The following is a 24,117-nucleotide window of genomic DNA, read 5'->3' as shown; positions in this document are numbered from 1 at the left end:
CCAGTTATGGCTACTGCAACTTGCTCTATGTAGGGCTGCCCTTGAAACTGCTCCAGAAGGTCAACTGGTCCAGAATGCAACAATGTAGGTCATTATTGGGACCCGATAGAGAGCACATTTATTTATTTATTCTTATTTCTAATCCGCCACTTCTAGCAATGCTGGATCATGGCGGCTTACAACAGTTTAAATAATACAATATATATAATATAATCATATTCAACCTGTGCTCTCCTGGCTGCACTGGTTCCAGACTGAAGACCGGATCAGGTTCAAGGTTTCGGTTATTACCTATAAAGCCCCAAACACTTTGTGACTTTCATATTCGCAGGACGGTCTCTTCCTCTATGTCCCCCAAAGGAGATTAAGACCTAATGAGCAGAATTTGCCCAAGATTTTGACACAAGGACATCAAACTGGCTTCAGCCAGGACCAAAAAAGGCCCTGAATGGGTGGAATACTTCACCTGGGGAGGCACTGTAGGGCTTAGGGATGTTCTGCAAGGCCAGAAAAACAGAATTATTCCACCAGGCCTATGGTTAAGGCCAGGAACACAATTGAAATTCTGGCCTCCCTGCTCAAAGCATCAGTCAAATTACTGTAAACTATTGCATAATGCATACCTATGACTACACTGGCCTGCCCAGCAGAGGATAAATGAGAGGACAGCTTTGGAATTAGCTGGTTTTAATGTGTGTTTTAGTGTTATGATCTTAATGTTTACTGTATTATTTATTACTGTGATATATGTTCTTACCCATCCTGAACCTCTGGGGAAGAGTGGGTTACAAATAAATATTATTATTATTGTCATTATTATTTTTGTTATTATTAATATGCAGGAGAAGGCAATGGCAAACCAGCTCTGTAAGTCACTTGCCTTGAAAATCTTACAGGGTTGTCATAAGTCCATTGCAGCTTGATGACACTTTATACACACCTCCTATATTAACATGTAATTAAAATGTCTTACACCAACACAGAACTTTCCAAAATGTAAGTTTTTGTTAATTATTTCTATATCCTTTTCATCATAGCGAAATTTAGAGTGGGATCCCAAAAGTAAGCAGTTTTTTGTTTAGGTCATTTCCCATTTTTATTATTATGCTATAACAGAGTTCTTTAAAAACACTTAGGGCACCCCTCTGTTTTTTTTAAACTACCACTCTACTGGCAAAGAGAAATTTCACTGATTGTGCTGAAAGCTTATTTCCTTTAGTGCTGTACTGAAGGGCCAGTTTGACCTATCCATGACCTCCTACATACTGGCTTGATTTCAAATGATAAGTGCTCTGCAGTTTACAAAGGATGTTGTAATGTGAATTCTGGACTAGGACCATGTTAGCAAACTGATTCTGATACAAAGGATTTTATGGGATACTTGGACTGATTCTGTTATGCTGGGGTTACTTCCCATACCTCTATGATTGATTGGTTTGTAGGAAATGATGCAGGTATAGCAAACTTGTCGTTGTATGCATGTGCAACTTAACCACAATGCTGAAATTTCACAATGTTAATCTACACCAACTTTTCATACAATTAGCTTACCTATCAGAATCACTGGTCTGACTCCTGAGTTATTCAGCAGATTTTCAGGAACTATTACAGTTTCCCCTGCAGGGATTGGTTGAGGCTGTAAAATTCCAGGTAACATTGATTGAGGAACTGGGACTGACAAAACAGGCTCTATAAAAAGAAGAAAGAAAAACTTCTATTACTAGAAGACTCATACTGTGATTTGGCCTATGGACAATTTAAGTGGAAAGAAAGCCCCTCCCACTACTTTCCATCACTAAACACAATAAAATTCAAAACACCCTTGCATTTCCCTTTGTAGTTGTATGAAATGTAAATAACATAATATCTTTCCCTAGATCAATCCCCAAAGCAAATGACCTTTGGATATAAAAGAGTATATTGTGTGTAGCTGAGGAAGAAAATTAAATACAAGATTCTGTATGTTGTAAGAGCAATGGTTCAAATTATGTAAAAGGTGCCAGTTGGATGCCATCATAGAAGTAGCCTTTCAGTGCTACATGTAAGCATAAAGAAAGGAGATTTCTTACTGACCTATGGTGTGCGCATCAGATAGCCAAATGAGGGTTGCAATTGCAAGGTCTGTATGGATACTGGTTTACATAATTCTGAAAGGGACCCAAGGCCCCAAAATGGTCTGCAAAACAAATCTGGAGCATGGCCAGTACATTTTCAAATCAGGTGAGTTTAAAATTTTTTAAAGTTGCCTTTTCATCAATTATGTGTCTTATATTCTTCTTTAATAGATAAACTGTTTGTTACCAACATTCATTCATACTTTTAAAAACACATATTGTATTTTTATCCTGCTGTTCTTCAGTCCCATATATTGGGGTCTTATATAAGCAAACAGATAAGCATAGATGCACATATCCACCAGTTCTCAGTGCTGACTTAAGTTTTACAGTACCCATAATGTACTCTTCCACCTAAAAACTGCCTTTTTCTATTTTTTTGAAAAATGCTATTAGACTGTAATCTCAATTCATCATAGACCTAATATATTTTCTTAATATCCCAAAAGCTAGGAAAACTCAAGAAATCAAGTTTTAAAGAAAACTCAAGTTTTAAAGACCTTGTCTAAATCTGCTATTTGTGTGAATACCAAGTTACCTAGTTATCTGTTCACTTCATACTTCCTATACCCAATTCCACTTTTTCTCCTCCAAATTAAATAAAACATTTTATTATTTTGAAGGCCTCTTGTGTGCCATTTCAAAAACAAATATAAGAAGTTCCTTTTGTCTCTCCCCTCAATTCCCTGGGCTGCGCCAGTATACACACACACAATTCACTCATTCATTTAATTCATAGTTTGCCTTCCTCCTGGAACTCAAGGTGGATTACAAAGTAGTACCCCATAAAACCCCCCAAAACTATAAAATCACAATCACAAGATGATAGAAAGGAAAAATCCTCCAGCCTCCCCATAACTGTCTACCAAGGGGTTCGTCAGATGGAGTAGTGTAGTCTGAGGGGGCCCATTGATCGTGGCAAACCTGGCAAAAGAACTTCATTCAACAGGCCCTGGAGAAATTTTACAGCTCCATCAGGGGCCTCAGCTCTCCCGAGAGCTCATTCCACCAGGTCAGGACTAGGATCAAGAAGGCCCTGGCCCAGGTTGAGGCCAGGCATCTCTCTCTGGGGTCAGGGACCACTAACAGATTAGTACCCACAGAATGAAGGGTCCTACGAGGACTATAAGCAAACAAGTGGTCCCTCAGATAGACTGGGCCCAAGCCTTGGATGGCCTTAAAGGTCAAAACCAAGACCTTGAATTTGATCCAGGCCATAACTGGTAACCAATGCAGCTGCCTCAGCACAGGCTGTATGTGGATCCTCCAAAATGAATCAATGCAGCCCTAGGAGCTGCATTCTGCATCAGCTGGAGTTTCCGGGTCAAGGATAAGGGAAGCTCAGCATAGAGCAAGTTACAGAAGTCCAATCTAGAGGTGACCACCACATGGATCACTGTGGCCAAACAGTTTGGAGGCAGGTAGGGTGCTAGTAGACGTGCCTAGTGCAGATGGTAAAACGCCATGGGCACTACCCTGTTACCTGTGCCTCCATTGATAGGGAGGCATCCATAATCACCCCCGAATTCCTTGTTGCAAGCAAGATGTTAAAATGCACCACCAAAAAGATGGGAAGATGCACTTCCTGTCCTCCCCCTTTCCTGCTCAACCACAGGACCTCTGTCTTGGAGGACTTGAGTTTCAGGTTGTTCTGCTCTAGCCATCCAGCAACAGCTTCCAAACATTAGGCAAATGTATCTGGGGGTCATTTGGGTGGCCATCCATAAAGAGATAGAGCTGGGTGTCATCTGCATACTGATCACAACCTAGCCCATAGCTGTCCTAGAGGGCATATAGAGATGTTGAATAGCGTGTGGGAGAGTATCATGCTCTGTGGCACCCCACAAGAGAGTCCAAACAGACATTGACAGTGTCTCCCCTGCTGTGTCCGGTTCTAGGAAAAGAAGCACAGACATTGGAGGGCTGCTCCCTGAAACCCAGCCCCGTCGAGGCGATGGGCCAGTAACTTGTGGTTGACCACATCAAACAGGCCAACAAATCAAGTAATAAAGCAAACACCATGGACACAGACAAATAAATAAGAAAATAGATGAAGGGGATGCTCATTAGGAAACAAGATGGAAGGGGAAATCCTGCGTATGAGGAAGGGAAAAAAGCAACATTGCCACACATCCCTTGGGCTTAAAGAATTTTAACTGTATAGGAAGAAAATGCAGTTTAAAAATGGTGTCTATGAAAGCAATGGATGGCTCAAATCTGTAGGCACCGGATAATGTTTTGAAGATAAGGAGTAAGGTGTTTTTGAAACAGAGGAAGAGAATGCTTATATCCAGAAATTGCGGTCAACACAAGTAATTCTTCCAACTTGAAACTATATTTGTGAGCACTGCAAACAATACTTGGAAATAAGCTTGAAAACAATCTGTGGCATTTCTATTGACCTGTCTTGTACTCATAAGCAGAAAGAAAGGTGATGCCAATATACTGTTTAAATCTTGCCTGTTCTCGGAAGAGGTCGAATAGCAGGAATAGGCAGAACCAGGCCAGGAGGAACTGGTGATCCAGGAGACCATCCCCGATGTCGTTTTTTGGGGGGCCCAGAACTGGTCATGGATGCTATTTAGAAAAAATATAAACAGAAGACAACAAAATATAAGTAGTTCAGTTTTTTAAAATTAAAATACTTGCTTGCTGTAGATTATTTATTGTTAGCCAAAGAAACTGAAAATGTAAAACACACTTAGCAAGCCAACGTTTCAATGCATACCAGCACTAAAGTCTTCCAGTTACAGAGAAAAGATTAATAAACATGCTCGCTGTCCCATATTTCAGAGTGCCCAAGCCTGTAAGAAGTCTTTTCTTTGGAGAAATGTTGAAATACATGAAATTCACTACTAAATAAATGAAATGATCCTACTTATTGATCACTACAATGATGCACAGTATCAAGTGAAGATCTTAGATATTCTGGGGCCAGAAAAGCTCACAGCTGGTTAACCCATTAAAGCTGCTAAAAGGAATTCCTGAACACAGCTGCCACCTGCTGATCTAACAATGGTCCAAGGCCCAGGTACACTCCCAGGCTATGGACCTGCTCCTTCAAGGGAAGTGCAACTCCATCCAGAACAAGTGTCCTGGGTCAATTATTCTGTTCACTAATAGCATTTATATAGGAGGAAATTTCTATTTATTAGCCTGTATCCACTCCAAAATGCCTCCAGGCACTGGTTTAGATTTCTGCAGCTTCCCTGGGATCCTCTGGACCTGCAAGATAGAGCTGAGTGCCATCAACATATTGTTAACAGCCAAACCCAGATCTCTAGATGACTTCACCCAGCAGCTTCATGTACATACTGAAAAACATGGGAGACAAGATGGAAGCTTGCATGACCCCACATACAGAAGCCAAGGGGCCAAGAAGCAGTCTCCCAACATCACCTTCTGAAACTTACTTTTCAGATAGTACTGGAATTATCGCAAAGTGGTATCTCCCTGCCCCAACTCTGAAAGGCAGCCCAAAAGGATACCATAATTAATGGTATCAAATGCTGGTGAAAAGTCCAGAGGAATTAGCAGAGTTGCACTCCCTATATGTCCCAGTGTCAGGATGACTAAGGCTGTTTGAGTACCATTAACTACGCCTGAAACCAGAATGGAATAGATCCAAACAATTTGATTCCTGGGGTTGTGCAACCACCACCCAGCTCAAGAATAGAAGACTTGAGATTGGTTGAGAATTATTCAAATATCCCAGGTCCAGGTTAAGCTTCTTTAGTAGTTGTATGCACTACAGTCTGCACTGGGATTACCAATCACTTCTCAAGGAGAGTATTAACTTCCTTTCAGATCCAGTCATATACATATAGACATAGCATTATTGTATTGATGGAGGTCTGCCGAAGATGCATAAAAGCCATCAAAGTACCCATTCCATAGTTGTAAATTAGTTATATGTAACGTGCTGCAGGGCTCAATTAAAACTCATAGACAAACAACTAGGCCTCTTATCCTTATATCTTACAGACCTGTTCTATACTTTAGTCCTGGCAGAAAAATATCTCCTTTCATAGCACCTTTTTTAGCATATATATCTTACATCACAAATATTATAAAACTTGACAAATATATTCCAGAAGAATTTCACTATAGACAAATCTTCCACTGATGTTACTTTATAATTTTGGCAAACTGGTAGAAAAAATCATATATATCACTGACTCACGTCAATCAGGGAAAAAGAAACATTTCTATCATCTATCTATGACAAGCTTTCTCAACCAGGGTTTCATGAAACCATGGGGTTTCTTGACAGCCCTGGAAGGATTTCCTGAATGGGTGGGAGTTCATTAATTTTTAATATATTTTAAAAATTTGTTAAAATGTTTATTGGTTGATATGGCCATATATGGTCAAGTCAACCTGCCTCCCCCTCCCAAAGTGGCCAATGATGGGCCTGGAGGGGATGGAAAGGGGAGGGGCCCTGGGTGTATATATACACAGCCATGTTTTCCAGTCATTTTCTTTGCCTAATCATGCCACTTCTGGTGTTTCTTGAAGCCTGAAGAATGCTTCAGGGGGTTCTCAATGGTAAAAAAGTTGAGAAAGGCTGATCTATGCACATGTAATCATTCAGACTAGAATTTTGATTACTCAGATATTATTTATCCCATAGACAAACTCAATCTGATACAGTATTCTGGTTCATTTAAAGCTCTAAAAGTTTTAATTTAGAAAAACTGGACTGATTTTTTTAGAAGTTACAAATGCAGAGGTTTTTTTCACCTTGTTCCCCGGGCATGCAGCTAGGTCCAGGAGACATTGAGTGAGGAACAGGCCGAGAGACTGTAGAGTTCATGACATTAGTTCGTCCTCCACTGTTGTTTCCACTACCAACATCACCAGAACGCAGAGAGAGTGGACCTGAAAAAAGCAAAATACGAAGTTCCCTTTACGTGATTGTTTAGGAATGAACAACTATATTACAGAAGATAAGACTCTTAACAAAATTAAATTTAGATTCCATTTATGCAGGAATTCCTTTATATTAGAACTAGCTACACAAAATAAAAAATTAAACTAAACAATCTGATTGTAAGAAAATTCCTTTATTCTTCCTTAGAAATGGACAGCAGATGAAAAATTCAGCTACAATTAATAAAAAGTGGGGCTTCATATCTTATCCATGGTTCCTCTTATTTTATAATATTTGTGAAACTGCCTTGGAGGTGGAGCGAGTCCGGGATGTATGAGTTGGAATAGGGCCAATCAATGGCTCCCGTCCTCCGTTGCTGGCCGCTCACAGCCACACCACCCTGCACACACTCCCACACACACAAGCCTGCCTGACAGTGCCAGCACCTCACCGATGCTCCACCCATCAGCCTGCTGCCGCAGACCACGCCTGCCGCCCATGCCAAGCAGGCAGAGCTGCCTGCCCACCCACCACTTTACACATGCCCATGCCACTGTCAAATGCACACCACTACCACCCACTAACGAGCCGTGGTCGTGACCGTCTACCAGCCCACCGCCCAATGACAGCCAGGAGACATTTACACAGAGATGGGGGGTACCAAGAGAGCCATGCTGCCTGGGGAAGCCACGCCCAGCCCCTGCCGCCCAACGTCCAAGACAGAGAAGGCCCCTCCATTCTCCCCTCAAAGAGGAAATGCGTACCAAGAGGTCCACAACACTACACACCCCTGCATCAGAGGGTCAAGGCTGAGCTACATGCAGAGAGAGAGACAGCTGGACAGATTTTGACCGGGAGTGGTGCAAACCACCCTGTAAGAGACAGGAGACATTTAGACAGGGATTGGGGGTGGGAGCCATGCTGCCTGGGGAACCAGCCCTCTCAATCGACTTCCAAGACAGGGAGGGCCACCAGATTCCCCCCCTTGAAAAAGAATGCTGAGAGGTCCACAACATTAGACACCCACACTGCTTCAGATCCTAAAGGCTGAGCTGCACACACAGAGAGAAACAGCCACAGAGATTTAGAGCAGGGCAGGGAAGGATGGGCTATAGGACCCAGGAGACATTTAGGCAGAGATGGAGGGCGGGGAAAGAGAGTGAGCCACCTAGAGAGCTAGATGGAGAGATTTGCACAAAGCTACAATAGCAAGACAGACATTGCCAGAGAGACACAGATCGAGCTGCCAGCAGACCTTCAGAGGACGAGAAAGGTTCACAGACAAGGAGACAGACATGGGGAGAGAGATTTCCTGACACTTTGCTAAGAGGCAGAGAGGATACGTGGATGGGCCTGCATGGGACTTCCTTTCTCTCTCTTTCTCTGTGATTCTCTCCCTGCCTTTCTCTCCTTCTTTTTCTCTCTCTTTTTCTCCTTCTTTTTCTCTCCCATTCTTACTTTCTTCCCATCTCTCTACTTTCCTTTCTCTCACTCTCTTTTCTCCCCCTCCTCCCATCCTAGTGCCTGTTATATTTCAAGCTACAACAGGCTTTTTATTCTAGTTTCAATATATTTTTTGAATAGGGACTTCGACTGCAACCTGTAGTAATCTTCTTGCAGAAAGACACTTCGCTCTCAGAAAAGAAGAAGTGTGAGTGGTTTGGGGTGATTCTATCTTGTCACTGCAAGAGACACCAGATTTCCAATTTTTGTTCTGCCAAAGTACCGAGAGCTATAAAACAACCAAGCAACAAGGAGGTGTGCTACATTTACTCTTCTGAAAAGCACTCTCTTTTACTCTTTCTTCTTTCTTCTTTCCTCTCAAAACTAGGGATAGACACAAACCAGTTTACAACTCTAAACGTACCATAAATTCGGTGGGTTTATGTCCCCCAAAAACCAAATTTGAAGGAGAGGCTTCTAACAAACATTTCACAGACTTTTTGTCCAGTTGAGTTTGGGCCATTCCAGACCTCTATTTCACTCCCCCCTCTTCCAAAAGAGAAGCGAAAAAGAGGTTTAGATGGCTGGCAGCCATTTTAGCAATCCATTTTGCTCCTCACACTTTAAAGTGCGAGGGAGTGAAACTGATTACTGAGATCGCTTGCAGCAGTTTCAACCTTACGGGGGACACACACCTGTCCGTGGATTGACGCTTTGATAAACAAGGGTTCAATAAGGGCTGCCACCAGAGGCTATTGTCTCCACCTCCCACCACCACCACCACAATCTGCCTCTTGCTGCCTTCACTGTCTGCCTACTGGACCGACCGTATGCAGCAGCTGGACCAACTAATATTCCTTTCCCCCATTTTGAAATACATCCCAGTGGGATTTCTGCAGCTTACCATACAGTCTTTAATGATATCTTAGCTGTTCTAGCAGCTGAGCAGACAGTGGCAAAGAAAAAGTGATAACCATTACGAGAATGAGGTAAAAGCAAGGTATTATCACAGGCTGCTGTTCCCCAACATCTGCCACCCAAGACCACCACTTCACCTTATCCCATCATATAATTTTTGATGAGGCTTAAGCTGTGGCATAATCACTACTTTCCTCAGTTCTAGGATACAATGCACTTTCAGCTCCTACCTGTCTGAGTGAACCCTGTCTTGTATCCATTGGCTGTTCCACTTTCAGGGGTTGTGGATGGAGATGCTGAAGGATTAGGTTTAGCAGAATGGCTAACAGCAGAAGATTGCCTGCTTCTACATTCTGCAAGTGAAGTAGCTACAGTACATATTAAGGCAGCCAAAGTTATAGAGAGACAATTCAGAACAACAGATGTTAAACACACAAACAATAAAAAGGATAATGCAGCATACTTGGGGAAACAATATATAGTAAGTAACAGAGGTCAGTAAAAAATTATATACTTGAAATTTTCTCATCTGAATTTTCTCATCTAAAAAATTATATTTTCCTTTAGATTTAGTGCAGCAAACATGATACTGCAATTTGACAGGACATCAATAAAAGAAGAAATTCACAGAAAAAGGATTTCATACCAAATGCCACTAACAGTACCATCCTATCATCCTATGATCCTTTGCACAAAGGCAAAAGGTCAGTAGGATTAAAGGAAGGACCCCTTCAGCACTGCAATTTCAATGAGTATTACTAGGGTGCATCAAACTAGCCAGGATACTACACCATTGAAACAACACCGGGCAGGGTGTGGATGCTTCTATTAGTGCACAAGTTTTTGCACAAATCACATACAGGAAGGTAGTGGGTGGCAACACTAAACACATAAAGTTTGACTTACTAAACACAATCCCATCTATATGAATGGTATTCGATTTTGTATCCTTGCAATACTTCAGCTATATCACATGAGTCATTTTAAAAAGTGAGTTTTATGAGCCAAGTTCCATAACTACACCTACTGTTAAAAATGTTATGCCACTTGACAGTACCCGTTCAAGAGTGCAATGGAAGACTTATAAGCAGCCATAAAATGAGCAAGGGAGTTTTCAGGCAGTCACAATTCATCCCAAATTGCTGGCTCCCTCTAATGTCACACCATATATATGGAAGACACACAAGAAATGGGAAGTAAACTTTAGCATCAGCATTCACACATGTTCATCAGCAATTGCTTCCCTGCCTCATGCTCAGGGGATACAAGTATAATCTCAGATTAACTGATCTCCCTCAGTGTCTGCATTCAGATGTCATATGGAAGGATTGTGGCTAGAGATAAGTGGGCTCAGGAAAAAAACAGCAGTAAAACATTTTATTCCCCTGAGGCCTTGAAAAATTTTGAGGACCACTTAAAAGAAACTCCTGGAAATGTTCTCCCTTTCAGAACAAGTTACATGTTTTTTTAAAGCAAGGGTTTTCATACTAAATATGTATGGAATGAAGAAGTTTTGAATGAAAAATTGGGAAATTTTGGGGAGTATTAAAGAAAAACAGTCATATGTCTATAGATGTATTCAAGATTCCCCTCACATTAAAGGCAATGTAGAAAAAATATTATTATAATAATTATATTTAAACAATTAATCCTTATCCATTGTTGTTCCTCTATATATTTATGAAATAGCCTAGGGGGTGGGACGTATCCGGCTGTCCAAGTTGGAATAGGGCCAATCAGGGTGCAGCCAGCTTTGCCCTGATTGGCCCTGCCCCTGCAGCTCCCGCCCTCCGTCCCTGGACTCTAGCATCTTTGCTCTTAGATGCCTCAGTGCCTGGAGCCACATCAGGTAAGGGGAGAGGCCCTGGGCAAAGGATCATGGTGGAGGACCTCCTAACAAGGGCCTCTTGGCCTGCTAGGCTGGGCCTGCTGACAAGGGCCTCCTGGTCTGCTGACTGCCTGCTAAGGAGCTCTGTCCCAGGCCTCCTAATGAGCTGCCCAGCCCCCGCCTGCCCCACTTGTTCTGGCTGCGAGCTGCACCCAAGGCCACCTTAAGCTGCCTGACCAGGGGCCAGGGAAGGGGGTCCTTTCAAGGCCCGTTCTTAGGAACGGGCTTTGAAGCTAGTATACTATAATGTGTTTTGGGTTTAAAAGTTTATTTAAACTTTTATTTAAAAGTTTTGGGTTTTCAATGTTGGTAAGTTTAACTTAATATCCAATTATGCTGGCAGTCTTATCTACTGTGACGCTATGAGACAGTTTCTATTCAAATAAGGTTCTTTCTTTTGTTTATTACAGAACTGACAAAAATTAAAGATACATGTGCTGTTGTGGCATAGGTTTCAGCAGTTTGTAACTCCACAAACACTGGGTATAGTGTTTTTTCCCCTAGTACTTTAAAATTTTGTGACTTATGCTAATTTGTATAATTTTATATGTTGCCTAAATTATAAATGATGTACTTTATGTTGTTCAATCAATAACGTTTGATAAATAATTATTGCATTTGTTTCCATTTCTTTCCCCAATTTTCTTTTCGTTTCTTTTTCTTTTTTTTTGGTGGGGGGTAACATAAACACTTTGTTCTTTTCTCATGGAGTTAAAATTTCTAAAATTTATATCTCTAGCTATGGGCTGAGTGGAAGAAAATCTGATTGGCATGCAGATGGTCCCAGCTTTAAATCTCCATCTCTAGTTTTAAAAGGATCAGGTAACAGATTATATGAAAAGGTGCTACCTAAGACCCCAGAGAGCTGCTGCCAGTCTGAGCAGACAAGGCCAATCGTCTCTTTATGTATAAGCAGTTTCATGAGAGTTCATATCATCTCTTATTTACAAGATTTTTTTAGTGTATACATAAAGTATTCAGACAAGCGTCAGAACGCTGCCAAAATATCTAACACTTCCAAATATATAACAAATCACAATGTAATTTAATACAAATAAACAAGGAGACTACGAAAAGGAAAGGAAAGACAATAGGTAACCAAATGAGAATCATAATACTGATATCCACTGGCAGGAGCTCATGGGAAATGTAGTCCATAGACACAGTTTGTCCACCATAGATAGCCACAGTTTGGCCACCCCTGCTCTAAGCCCCACTGATTTACAGTTCAGTTTAATATCTAATAAACTTACTCATTTATTATTTAGTTACTCATTCACTCAACTTCTTTACTTTGCTGCCACAACAATTGTTCAGTGAAATGTGTGGGGAATAAATCAACTCATAGCATAAGCCTTCGAGGTCTTTTCACACATGATTTTTGTATAGACTTAAACATATACATGGGATAAAGAATTTTTTTTGCAAATCTGTATACCATGCAAGCATACCTGTCACAGAGCTGAGATTAGCCACAATTCTCTGTTGAATGTAAGGATTGCTTTTCTGGTGGCTGATAAATGCACTCATGACCAAAGACCGAAGGCTCTTGTATAAAGGTGATGATTACAACTCAAGATACAAAAACAAAGCATCCCCCATTTAAAAATAAATCAAAATTAAGATAAATATTTTTGAGGCCTATCCTAATTTTAGCTTAAGAAACTCTATTTAATTCTCCCTAATATTCAGGCATAGGTCTACCAAACAAGGCACTTGTTACCTTTCCAGCATATGAGAGGTCCTTTTGACAGCACACCTTGGGTGCTTCTTACTAGGTAGTACTTTAAGTGCTTCTGCTTCTTTGGCTGAGTGGTGAGCTTCAGGTTGATGTGGTTGGAAAATTCAGTGAAATATCGAAATCCTTTTTCTCCACAGCCTATACAGTTTCCAGAAAAACCTGCAAGGGGAAAAATACATTCTATTTGTCAAAGCAAATTGCAAAGCGGGCTGTTTAAAAAAAAAACCCCAAACTGTAGGTACTAGTTAGCAACTTAGTGCCTATTATACTTATTATTTATCTACATTATTTATTAATATGCCTCTCATTTGCACACAGTCAGGAGAAAGAATGGAACAAGCCAGGGACATCTATCACTGTTCCTCAGTATCACTGTCATAGTTCTATTGGTCCTTATACCTTTCACATTAACATCTAAAGAAAAAAACTATCAAAACCTGCAAAGAATCAGTGCTGAATGATTCTATTAAGAACTTCAGCATCCTTTACAAACCCATCTTACTTTGCCAGAGTTAAAAGTGATGTTGTTTTATTCCTGGGGCCAGTCTTCCATGTACTGGTGATACTTTCTTAGTTGCATCACATTTTCAGTTTTCTCTTCTTTGCTTTTATGTGTAAAAAGGGATTTAAATAGCCACATATCATTGGAGGAATAACTATCCTGTCCAGTCTATAGAATGTCTTGATATAAGAATCAATGTTGTCAAAGTAGATTTTGCCCCCTTGAACATTCTGCTAGGAAATAAATAAGTAAATATTTGAAGCAAAGCACTTAGTCCCATTGAAACAGAAGTTGAAAGCTCATCACACTAAAGAATACTGTAATCTCTTCTTCTAAACATAAAAGACTTTAGAAGAAAGGTCAGCAGGTCAAACTAGTTTTGCAAGGTGGCCTAAATTACATTGTCGATTGAGCTTCGCTAGTTATAGTCAGGGCTATATATTATCCTTGATCCACTGTAGATTTCCTGCTGATTTCAAAGAGAGTTTTGCTGAAGGTAAATGACAGACAGTGAGTGAGGAGTAACAAAAGGCAACTTCTCAATGTATTTCTTTATTAGTGACTATAAAACATGATTAGGCAACTTCTTCACCATCAACAGCTACACTGAAAATGCCTTATAAGTTGTAGCATCCTAATTTACTTAGTTATTTTAGAGACCTGTAGTCAACATTCTTTTAGTTGCATAGCAGGCAGAGGTCAACTACGTGCAATAGTCAAGATAAAATTATTCTATACCGTTCTTTTATTTTCACACGCTCAGGCGTGAAAAGCTTGTCTTGAAATGTAATGAATCATAACCAATAAATAATCTGCAACACTTTAAACAATTGTGATTCCTGTTTCAGGAGAATTTTTTTCCACCACAGTCAATTCCAAACCAATCGGGCTAGAAAATGAAATACAAGCTTCTGAATTTTGTAATACTGCACCAGCCAGAAATTCTGTAGTCATGGAATACAGAATCTCATTACAACCTATGTAAATTTGAATATATTGTATACAAAGATACTTCAATATCACTGATAGGCAAAACACCATTGCTGATTTGTTAAGTGCACATGCAGTCCAAGGCCATTCTCCCCCTGCTGGGTAGCCAAGAGAAAGTTCTGGAGGAGATGGGCCTGATGCATCTGCCTTGCAGAGACCTTACAGAATTTCCTGCTTTGTTCCAAGCCATACTTCAGGCTCCTCTCCAGAGGCTTCTAAGTCCAGAGCAGTTGGGCTCATGACACAAGCCTGGGATGGCCCCCAAGTGCTCATGTGCAAATACGCAAGTGCAAGTCTGCCAACAGGTACAAAATTCTGGTTGCCTTGGGAGCTCCAGGAACTGAGCCAAGTGTAGCTGGGGAATATAAGCTGCATGGTTATTCTAATTATAAGCAACATGTATGTTTCCTGGAACAGGAGAGAGCCAACTCTGGTATGGGGGGACTTAAAGGGTATTGGGGCCTGTGTTAGCTTTCATGAAGTGGCCTCATTTTATTTTCTCTGAGGGATATACTGCTGTACAATGAGCAATCATATCGGCTATATGAAGTTTGGGATTGCCCTCAGTATTAAATTGTTATTGTGCCAGGCACATTTCACAAAAACACTCTACACTATACTACATTATTATTCTTAAATTCTAGATGAACAACTAGAAACAAATTGAACAGCCAGGAAATTGCATTACATCAGTATCTTCAGGATCGTTTTCTATTTCACTGGAGTAGCACAGAAGGCTGAATTTATGGTAATATTTACAAGACCAGCACCATAAGGGTTGGACTAAACACTGGGGTCCTTGCATTATGTAACCTTTCCAAGTAGACATCATATGAAATGCTGCTCCCACTGCTACTACAGGAACACATAAAAAGAACCTACAACATATCATATCTATACTCTCTCTCTCTTTATATATACAAACACACACATATATATACACGTACAAATGAATTTGCCATACTGAATTCAAAGCAATAGTTCAGCTAATTCAGTATCGTCTGCTTTGGTGAAGAGTCTTAGGCACAGAAAAGCCTTTCTCAACACTTGCTACCCAATATCCTTTAAATGGAGACTAACTTGGTACGACCAAAACATGTGCCAAAGTGTTCAAGAATGAGTGATTATGGTGGAAAATCGTCTAGCACATGAAAAACAAGCATATTCCATAATCTTTGTATGGCTTCATTTAGGGATTTAGAAGCTAGATGCTCTGAGTCTAGAAAAAAATTGATTTACGAGCTCCAGCAGCATACCGCTTCTCTATGTAGCTTGCTCAATCTCAGCTTTTCAGCCTCCATAACCTGTCAAGAGAAGTCCCTGTTGCATTCCAATGGCCATCAACAGCCCTTTCCTTGTTTTGCTGCATCCTACAAACCAACTACAGTCTCTACTATTAACCTGAGTCAGATTCCCACTCTTCTGCTGCAAACCGACTCTACTAGAGTGATTTGTGGCTGATAATGTAAGGTAATGTAAGGCCCTGAGCCTTGGGAAGGGCGGTATATAAATATATATAAATAAATGAATAAATGAATAAATGAATAAATAAATAAATAATCCTGTTGATTTAAGCCTATATAGAGAACCAACCAAGACTTGACTCCCTTAGGTGTTTCCGTTTATCCAAAACTGACAGCCTTATGTGAACAGGCTATAGGTCTCTCCATCTCCAAGCACAAGCCCATGGGTAGACCAATGGTCAGCCTATGAGAAAGCAGAATATTCTGATGGCAAGAAGCTACCTATTTCAAATTTTTGGACGCACCTATATAGAATAACACTAAATCTAGCTTTATAGGAAAGTGTTAGAAAAAATGAATTTCAATATACTATAGTAAGAAAGCCATACTTGAATTTGGCTTTAGACAATATTAACCCAATACTTGGGCATTACAATTATCATTGCATAAAGAATATAAACCATTTACCTAAAAGTGCATTTTTCCCATGGTCATCAGGCAGAAACCTCTTGTCAACAGCACAGACAAGAATGTGTTCAGGAAGGTTTGGAGATTTGGCTCCTACCAAAAGGAATCCTGGTGGGATATCAATCTGTTCCATACACAGGGATATTAACCTCAAATCCTTGCCTGCTTGACAAAAACCTGGGAGGAAGAGATATTTCATGAAACATATATTAATGATTTTCTTTCTTTCGTTGTCCAGTTCACTTGTTCAGTACAACTAAAAAAGGACTCCAATAAAAAACAATAGAAGGCTTCAAAGAAGTGCTTGCCCCTGTGTTCAGTCCTCTTAAGCATGGGTAGTCAACCTATGGTCCTCCAGATGTTCATGGACTACAATTCCCATGAGCCCTTGCCAGCGAATGCTGGCAGGGGCTTATGGGAATTGTAGTCCATGAACATCTGGAGGACTACAGGTTGACTACCCCTGCTCTAAAGTCTGCAGACAAAGAGGACCAGATAAACCAGAACATAAAGCAAGTGTGGGACCAATGGGGAAAAAACTGATGCTAGAGAAGGAGAAGGGGCAGAACAAAAAAAGAGGAACATTTTGCCTTTCACCCATTCCCACAAATACTTTTCTTAAGTCCATGAAGGGCAGCCATGCTGAAGCAGCTTTCCATGAACATCTTACTTGCTGAATAATAATAAATTAGATGATCATCTAAATGCCTTCCACTGAAAACAATGCAGTGCAGAGAGACTGCAATTTGCACTCAATTTGTTATTTGAATGAGCATGCAACTTACTTACAGTTCATTAACCACAAATGGAAACATGCATGGAAGTCTGCTTCCCTACTTGTATCTCACTTGCTCTGGGGACTGACAGTTCATTCTTTCTCATGAAACAGAGAAGAATCCGGGAGAACCCTCTACCCTATCTTCCCTGGGGCTGCCCCATAAGAGGAAGGCCAGAAGAAATAACCAACAATGAGAATGCATATCATCAACTCCTGAAGAGATGTCCAATGGCCTTAGACCCTACCTTCTGTTTGTTTTGTTTTGTTCTATAATTAAAATATGGAAAAATAGCTTTGAATGTGTTGGCAGAGAATGTAAGTGCATTACATAATTCAACTGGAACAAGTCCTGCATAAACAGAGGTGTAGTTGTGGTTCGCTTGCAGTAAGGGAATAGGGTCTGTGTCCTTTCCTTGTGGCCATTTAAAATATGATTGGGAAAGATACTATGGAAAGGAAGTCATCCAGAGACAATACACATCCTCCACGAAGCCTTTTAGGCCCTAGGCTATAGAGAAGAATGAGAAGCCTTTTAGGCTCTAGGCTATAGAGAAGAATGATTGCTTTGCCTCACTGTGACTTCCAGCCCCAGCTACGTGCTGGAACCTGCGTACTGCTGGCTGCTGCCAACATGCTTATTCAGCATGATGTTAATATGCCTGCACAATTCTTGCCTTCCACTGACTTTTCTCTTTTTTTTGGGGGGGGGGGGAGAGGGTGAGGAGGGAACCAGTGATCTTTTTCTACTGCACAAGAATCCATTTTGACCCTCCTGCTGGATCTGTTTTGGGACCCTCATCCACATATAGGAAATCCACAGTCATAATCATGAATTTGCTAATAAAAAAAATTGAATCTTTATAGCCGCTAGATAGAAGAATTGCTGATGAACTCAGAATACGCTACTGAGTATTTAAAGGAATTCATTCTGGTTTCTATCATACACTGGTAGAGTGCTCATCAGTTTGGAAGGCTGAACTTCGGTTTCCAGCCCTTCTTTTGTCGTGCAGCACTCCCCTTTTTGCCCATGTGGCCACTCTGGGCCTCTTTGGATATGTCACCTCCAGGAAGGCAACCGAGACACAAACAGTTAAAAAACAAAAGAAATGAAAAACAGGCTGTAAAGAAAGGTGTTAAGGAATACATTTCTTGTCTCTTTAAAGCCTGGCAGCGTCTGGTCCACAGAAACTTTGGGAAAGTTGCTAAAGCTCCTGCCCCTACTCCCTGGTTTAATTATTCTTTCTTTTTAAAACTGGGGCCTTAAGTTTTTTTACCATTCCTCATCTTCAGCAAACCAGAATATGCAGCCATGGATATATGTAACAATTTACCCACAAAGACAACAGCAAAATTCCCACCATGAAGCCTTATATGAGGACAAGATTACTTCTGCAAATAAGCAAGTTCATAAACACACACACAGTCATTTTTGCCACATACAATCTGAAATACAATCTCAGTGTTCTGGGTTTCTTCGCCTGTTTGCTGGGGCCATCCTTTCCAGCAATCATAGGCAATGGCATTGTTCCTATGGAACACAAGAGCATTGCTATGGCCAGAAGCACTCAATAGAGGACGGATAAGAGAAACAAATACCACAAGATAAGGAAACAGCATGAGGGTCTTGATTATGGTCAGCACTATTCCATGGAAGGGAAAGAGAACTATTAACTCTTAAAAGTTCAAAACTTTATTATAGCAATGTTAGTGAAGTGAGCAAACAGACATTTCATGCATGCTACTTGAGCAGTGTCTCCTTAAAATTCTGTCCAGCATAAAAACTGATAGCTGAGAGCCATCAAACAAAGGGCTTCAGTAAACAAATTAATCTGCCTTACAGTGAGTTAGATCACATCAGCATTGCCTATTCAGACTAGCAGCAGCTCTCCAGGGCCCATGTTGCCTCTTTCACATCCCCTACTATTTGATCTTTTTAACTGGAGTTGATAGGGACTGAACCAGGAACCTGGAAATGCTGAACCACTGAGCCTTGGCCCCTCCTCCATAATTATTGGTCATATTCTAACTGGGAGCCTTATAGCTATACTACTAACTATTCTTCATGTAAAGAGGGGGACATGTCCATATGCCGTATCCTATTTCTATGACAACCAGTGTGGTGAAGTCATTAGAGTACTCGATTTGGGATTTGGGAGACCCAGATTAAAATCTCCACTCTGACATGGAAGTTTAGTGGATGATCTTGAGCCAGCTTGTAAACCTTCAGCCTAACATACCTCAAAGGATTGTTGTGAGGATAAAATGGAGAAGAGGGAAACAATGTAAGTCACTCTGAATCTGCTTTGGGGAGAAAAGCGGGTCATAAATGTGGTAAATGAAAACTGTTCTGTCAGGCTATCTTGGAAATACAGTGTTTTCCTGTAGTAAATTATATTACATTGTGAAATATTTAAAATATGTTCTGTGTTGTGAAAGTGTTAAAGGGGAAAAGATTTCCAAAGCAGAAGTATTTATATAATATCTTAAATTTACCATTTACAATCTTTCAGTTTGTTTTGTCCACTTACCTACTGCTGAAGCTTAAACCTGGCTTTTGGACTCACCTTAAACTTATATTAAAGTCAATTTCATTTAGATGCTTAAGAGTTATACACTGAACAATTCACTTACTGAGCAGCAGGTATGCATGTTGTTTCAGCAGCTTTTTAAAAAAAATAGAGACAATGTTTTTCCCCCAGGGATTCCCAGTTTGTTTGCACTTCCACTATTGTCTTGATTTACCATTTCAGACCAGAGATTCCTATGTTAGCTCAAAGCAGGAGATAATTAGGGCATGCAAATCTACTTCTGTGAAGTACAAATCTTGCCTTTTCCTCCAAAGAAATGCAGATGGGAATCACAGAAGTCATTCATTAGCCTTCATTTCCCAAGCTTTCAGTCCTACAAATCATTATTTGGGGTTTAAGAGCCTGTTGCTTTTCAAAATTGAATCAACCTATTCCATATTTAAAACATATTCCATATTTAACAAGGTAATCTTATATTTTTATAAGCACAATAATCACTTCTGTTTAATAAAATCAAAGTCCAGTAGCACCTTTAAGACCAACAAAGATTTATTCAAGGCGTGAGCTTTCGAGCAGATTGAAATTTGAACGTGTTAACCCCAGCCTTTTTATGCAGTTTTCACTTTCTTCTGATAAACCCAATAGACAATGTATACTGAACATCTTTGTCTAGCACAGACTCATGAATAGCCTCCATCCAGAAAAAAAAACTTTAATAAAGTTTAATTCCAGCATAAGCTTTTATGCAAGACTAAACTGTCATTAGATTCGTGTCTATTTTTCATGTCTTTCTCTAGATTGGAGATTCAGGATTAAAAGGTGTTTAATATCTTTTGGACAATTTAAGTTCATATATAGGCACGCATAAACTCTGTAAACATAATCAATGGTTGCAGCTAATGTGTTCTTATCTTGAACAAAGATTGAGTCCAGTGGCACCTTTAAGACCAATCAAGTTTTATTCAAGATATAAGCTTTCATGTGCAAGCATATTTTGTGCTTGCACAAAAAAGCTTAGACTTTGAATTAAAATTTGATGGTCTTAAAGATGCCACTGGATTCAAACTTTACTCAGTTGCTGCAGACCAACACAGCTACCCCACCTGTATCTATGTTTTTATATAGTTTCTTAAAAGGGACACACAGAAATTTCATCACAGAGTCACGATAAGACACATTCATTTTTCCAGGGGTCCATTTCTTTCTATTAATATATTATCTTTGGATCCACTAGAACAGGGGTAGTCAAACTGCAGCCCTCCAGATGTCCATGGACTACAATTCCCATGAGCATTTGCTGGCAGGGGCTCATGGGAATTGTAGTCCATGGACATCTGGAAGGCCGCAGTTTGACTACCCCTGCACTAGAACTTGTGAATCACTCCTTTAATGGTAATCCATTCAGACATAGGTCAGAACGTTGGAAAATATCATTATCTTCTCAAGTTTGTTGCTTAGTGAATTTGTAAAAAATAACTAAATTTATTCGTAAGATAAATTACGCCTCTTGTGGCGCAGGGTGGTAAGGCAGCAGAAATGCTGTCTGAAGCTGTCTGCCCATGATGCTGGGAGTTCAATCCCATCAGCCGGCTCAAGGTTGACTCAGCCTTCCATCCTTCCAAGATCGGTAAAATGAGTACCCAGCTTGCTGGGGGGTAAACGGCAATGACTGGGGAAGGCACTGACAAATCACCCTGTATTGAGTCTGCCATGAAAACGCTAGAGGGCGTCACCACAAGTGTCAGACATGACCCGGTGCTTGCACAGGGGATACCTTTACCTTTACCTTTTAAGATAAATTGACAGATACTAACTTCGTAAGATAAATTGGCAGATACTAAAGCAATGCTATTACAGCAGCCACAAATTGACTTGGAAAGGCCTGGATTTTTAAAAAGACAGAAACCTACCTGGTGACTTAATCCTGAGAGAAGAAATGATAAAGGCAGCCACAGATTAACACTAAGATAGTTACTAAGAGGCATTCCTTTCTTCTCAAGAAAAAACAGGTTCTAAAACTTTAATCCTATGCACATTTATCTGAGAATAAAAGCAGGACTTACTGACTTCTGAGTAAACATGTACATCCACTGTTACTCCAACTGAGCACATTTGCTTTCCCAAGTCATCTCCCACTTTAAAACCGCACAAAAATAATGGACTAGCTAAAAAGCAAAAAACACTGGGCAACACAGCTGTGAAAATAGAAACAAAAGTCCTGATGTCGGGTAGAGCAAAGATTCCTGTCTCTTCTTTGTTTAACAGTCACAATTAACATCTCCTCCATGGGGTACAGACCTGTCATTGTGCTGCCTTAAGATAAGGAATTTGCATAAGAAGTTGCCTACAGAGATTTACATAAGAATTGCAGTTCACAGTCACTTCCAATTGTAACTTCACAGAAGATGATTGGGTATTAAATACCTGCCAAACTAATTGCCTCTGATATTAACCTCTGCGATCTTAAAGTGCTGAAAAATAGGATATTTAACAACCATAGGCTGGCTGTGGTCATTGTTTGTGATTGACCCACCGTCCTGGGTACTTGTGTATAAATAAAAGTGAACCACAAATCCAGCAGCTACAGGAGTTCCTGACTCTGAACAACTGAACCAAAGTGCCCACACCAAGCTTGATGCAATACAAAGAGCTGCTCACTTACCCCTTGTAGTTTCACATATAATTTTATAGTAGGGCTAAGATGACACAATAAACCTCACCCTTTAATAGCTTTCCACTTAAAGCACTTTATAATTTTACTATGGTAGTCTGTCTGCAATACCAAGCTATTTAAACAAAAAGTATTATTCCACTACATTATAGAACATTATATCAGAGAGTCCTGGGGGCAGCCTAAGCATGGGCGAAGGGCGAATACCCTGCTGGTAGGGGCATATGCTTAGAGTGATCTTTAATGTATTCATATGTCTACTGTTTTACGTTTATTGTTTTAGCATACTGATTTTGTTACCGACTTTGTGTCCAGATATTTGGGAGAAAGGTAGCTAAATATAAAACAAATATATATAATATAAAATAAATCAATTATTCATAAGTGTAGATCTTTAAGTGTTTGAAATGTATTCTTTAAACAAACAGAAAGAGACCTTTTCTCAACTGGAAAACAAAGCTGGTATATCTAGCAGGGAAAAGGAGGCAAGCAGAAGAAGGCATTGAACAATAAGAAGTAGGAAGGCCACTACTACTCCAAAAGTCCGCCAGCAAAATTATTACCTTTGAAATAAGTTATTTTTAATGCAAATATCACCTCCTATTATTTGATCTGACCATTTTAACATATATATAGTAGCATGAATCCTGCACATATGTTCCATTAGCAGAGATGCCATCTTCTAGTGGAGAAGGAACTTTTCTCAAAAGCAAAACACAAATGTATCATTTTTGTTACTTATTTTTCAAAAAGGTAGGCCAGTCTGTAATTTAAACAAGTTTTTTAAGGCAGGGGTCCTGAATCTTTTTGAGCCTGAGGGCATATTTGAAATTCTAACATGGTACGGTGGGCCCAGCAACAAAACAGTGGTCACAAAATGGCTGCCACAGAAGGCCGAGCCAATCACAAATGATTACCACAGCTTTCAGTAATGTGGTGTGGATCTCATTGTGTCATAGTGGCAGCTGCTGCCAAAGCAACATTTAAAACAATCTGCACAGCCAATCAAATCTGCAATGGTCAATCAAAAGCCTTGCTGGGCAACAGCTCTACCTGGCCCTACCAACTTTTAAAAACACTTGGCAAGCACCATAGCACCCACGGGCACCAAAATGGGGTCTCCTGTCCTAAAGTAAGACCAAGAAAATACTATAGTTACTAATGATAAAAAGTTATTTAAATTACTTCATTCATGGCCACTCTCTAAAATGCTGTAATGGAATCAAATACTACAATAATTCTCATTTAAACTGTTTCCAATGTACTTCTTTCCCAGATCTGAACTACAGAAACATTCACAATCCAGCATACAGTTTGTGTGAAAGTAAATTCCTTTCAGATTATGCAAATTATGAAAATAAAACTGCGCACAGAATCATAGTATTATATGCCACTGTTATCATCATAAACATGCATTTCTTCTAGTTTCTTTAGTTTTGAACAATTGTTGCCCAAATAATATTCTAATTAAATTTAAATTTTAAATGATAAAGGCTTAAACCAACCATCAGTAGTGCAAGACCCCTCTGGGGCAGGTTTTTGTGCATATGGGATTGGTGGGCTACTGGAATCAGACATATCTTCATCATCCTCATCCTCATCCATCTCATTAACTGTTTGGCTGGAAGAAAAATCCAAGCTTCCATTCTGTGTGTAACGATGCATTAATTCTTTGTCCAGCTCTTCAACTTTTGGTTTTACATCTGGAACACATTCAAGGACAAGGGAAAAGATATTTGC

General features: G+C 40.1%; 1 protein-coding gene across 10 annotated transcripts in view; it reads right to left on the bottom strand.

The window, feature by feature from the left end:
* LOC143828397 (GREB1-like protein) overlaps positions 1-24,117 on the bottom strand; it is a 167,011-nt gene that overhangs the window by 63,935 nt on the left and 78,959 nt on the right. For 6 of the 10 annotated variants that reach the window (XM_077318816.1, XM_077318815.1, XM_077318821.1 and 3 more), the window contains 7 exons: positions 23,883-24,080; positions 16,401-16,577; positions 12,960-13,136; positions 9,579-9,716; positions 6,858-6,995; positions 4,575-4,691; positions 1,552-1,689 (listed from right to left, as the gene is read on the bottom strand). In XM_077318816.1, the coding sequence (XP_077174931.1) occupies positions 1,552-1,689; positions 4,575-4,691; positions 6,858-6,995; positions 9,579-9,716; positions 12,960-13,136; positions 16,401-16,577; positions 23,883-24,080 (1,083 nt within the window). Of the gene's footprint in view, positions 1-1,551; positions 1,690-4,574; positions 4,692-6,857; positions 6,996-9,578; positions 9,717-12,959; positions 13,137-16,400; positions 16,578-21,769; positions 22,029-23,882; positions 24,081-24,117 lie in introns of those variants that run through there. The other 4 variants (XM_077318822.1, XM_077318826.1, XM_077318825.1 and 1 more) reach the window with 4 other exon arrangements.

The sequence above is a fragment of the Paroedura picta genome, unplaced genomic scaffold (genome assembly GCF_049243985.1).
Source record: "Paroedura picta isolate Pp20150507F unplaced genomic scaffold, Ppicta_v3.0 Ppicta_v3_sca25, whole genome shotgun sequence".
Taxonomy (NCBI): domain Eukaryota; kingdom Metazoa; phylum Chordata; class Lepidosauria; order Squamata; family Gekkonidae; genus Paroedura; species Paroedura picta.
This window is presented reverse-complemented; position numbering and strand designations above follow the sequence as displayed.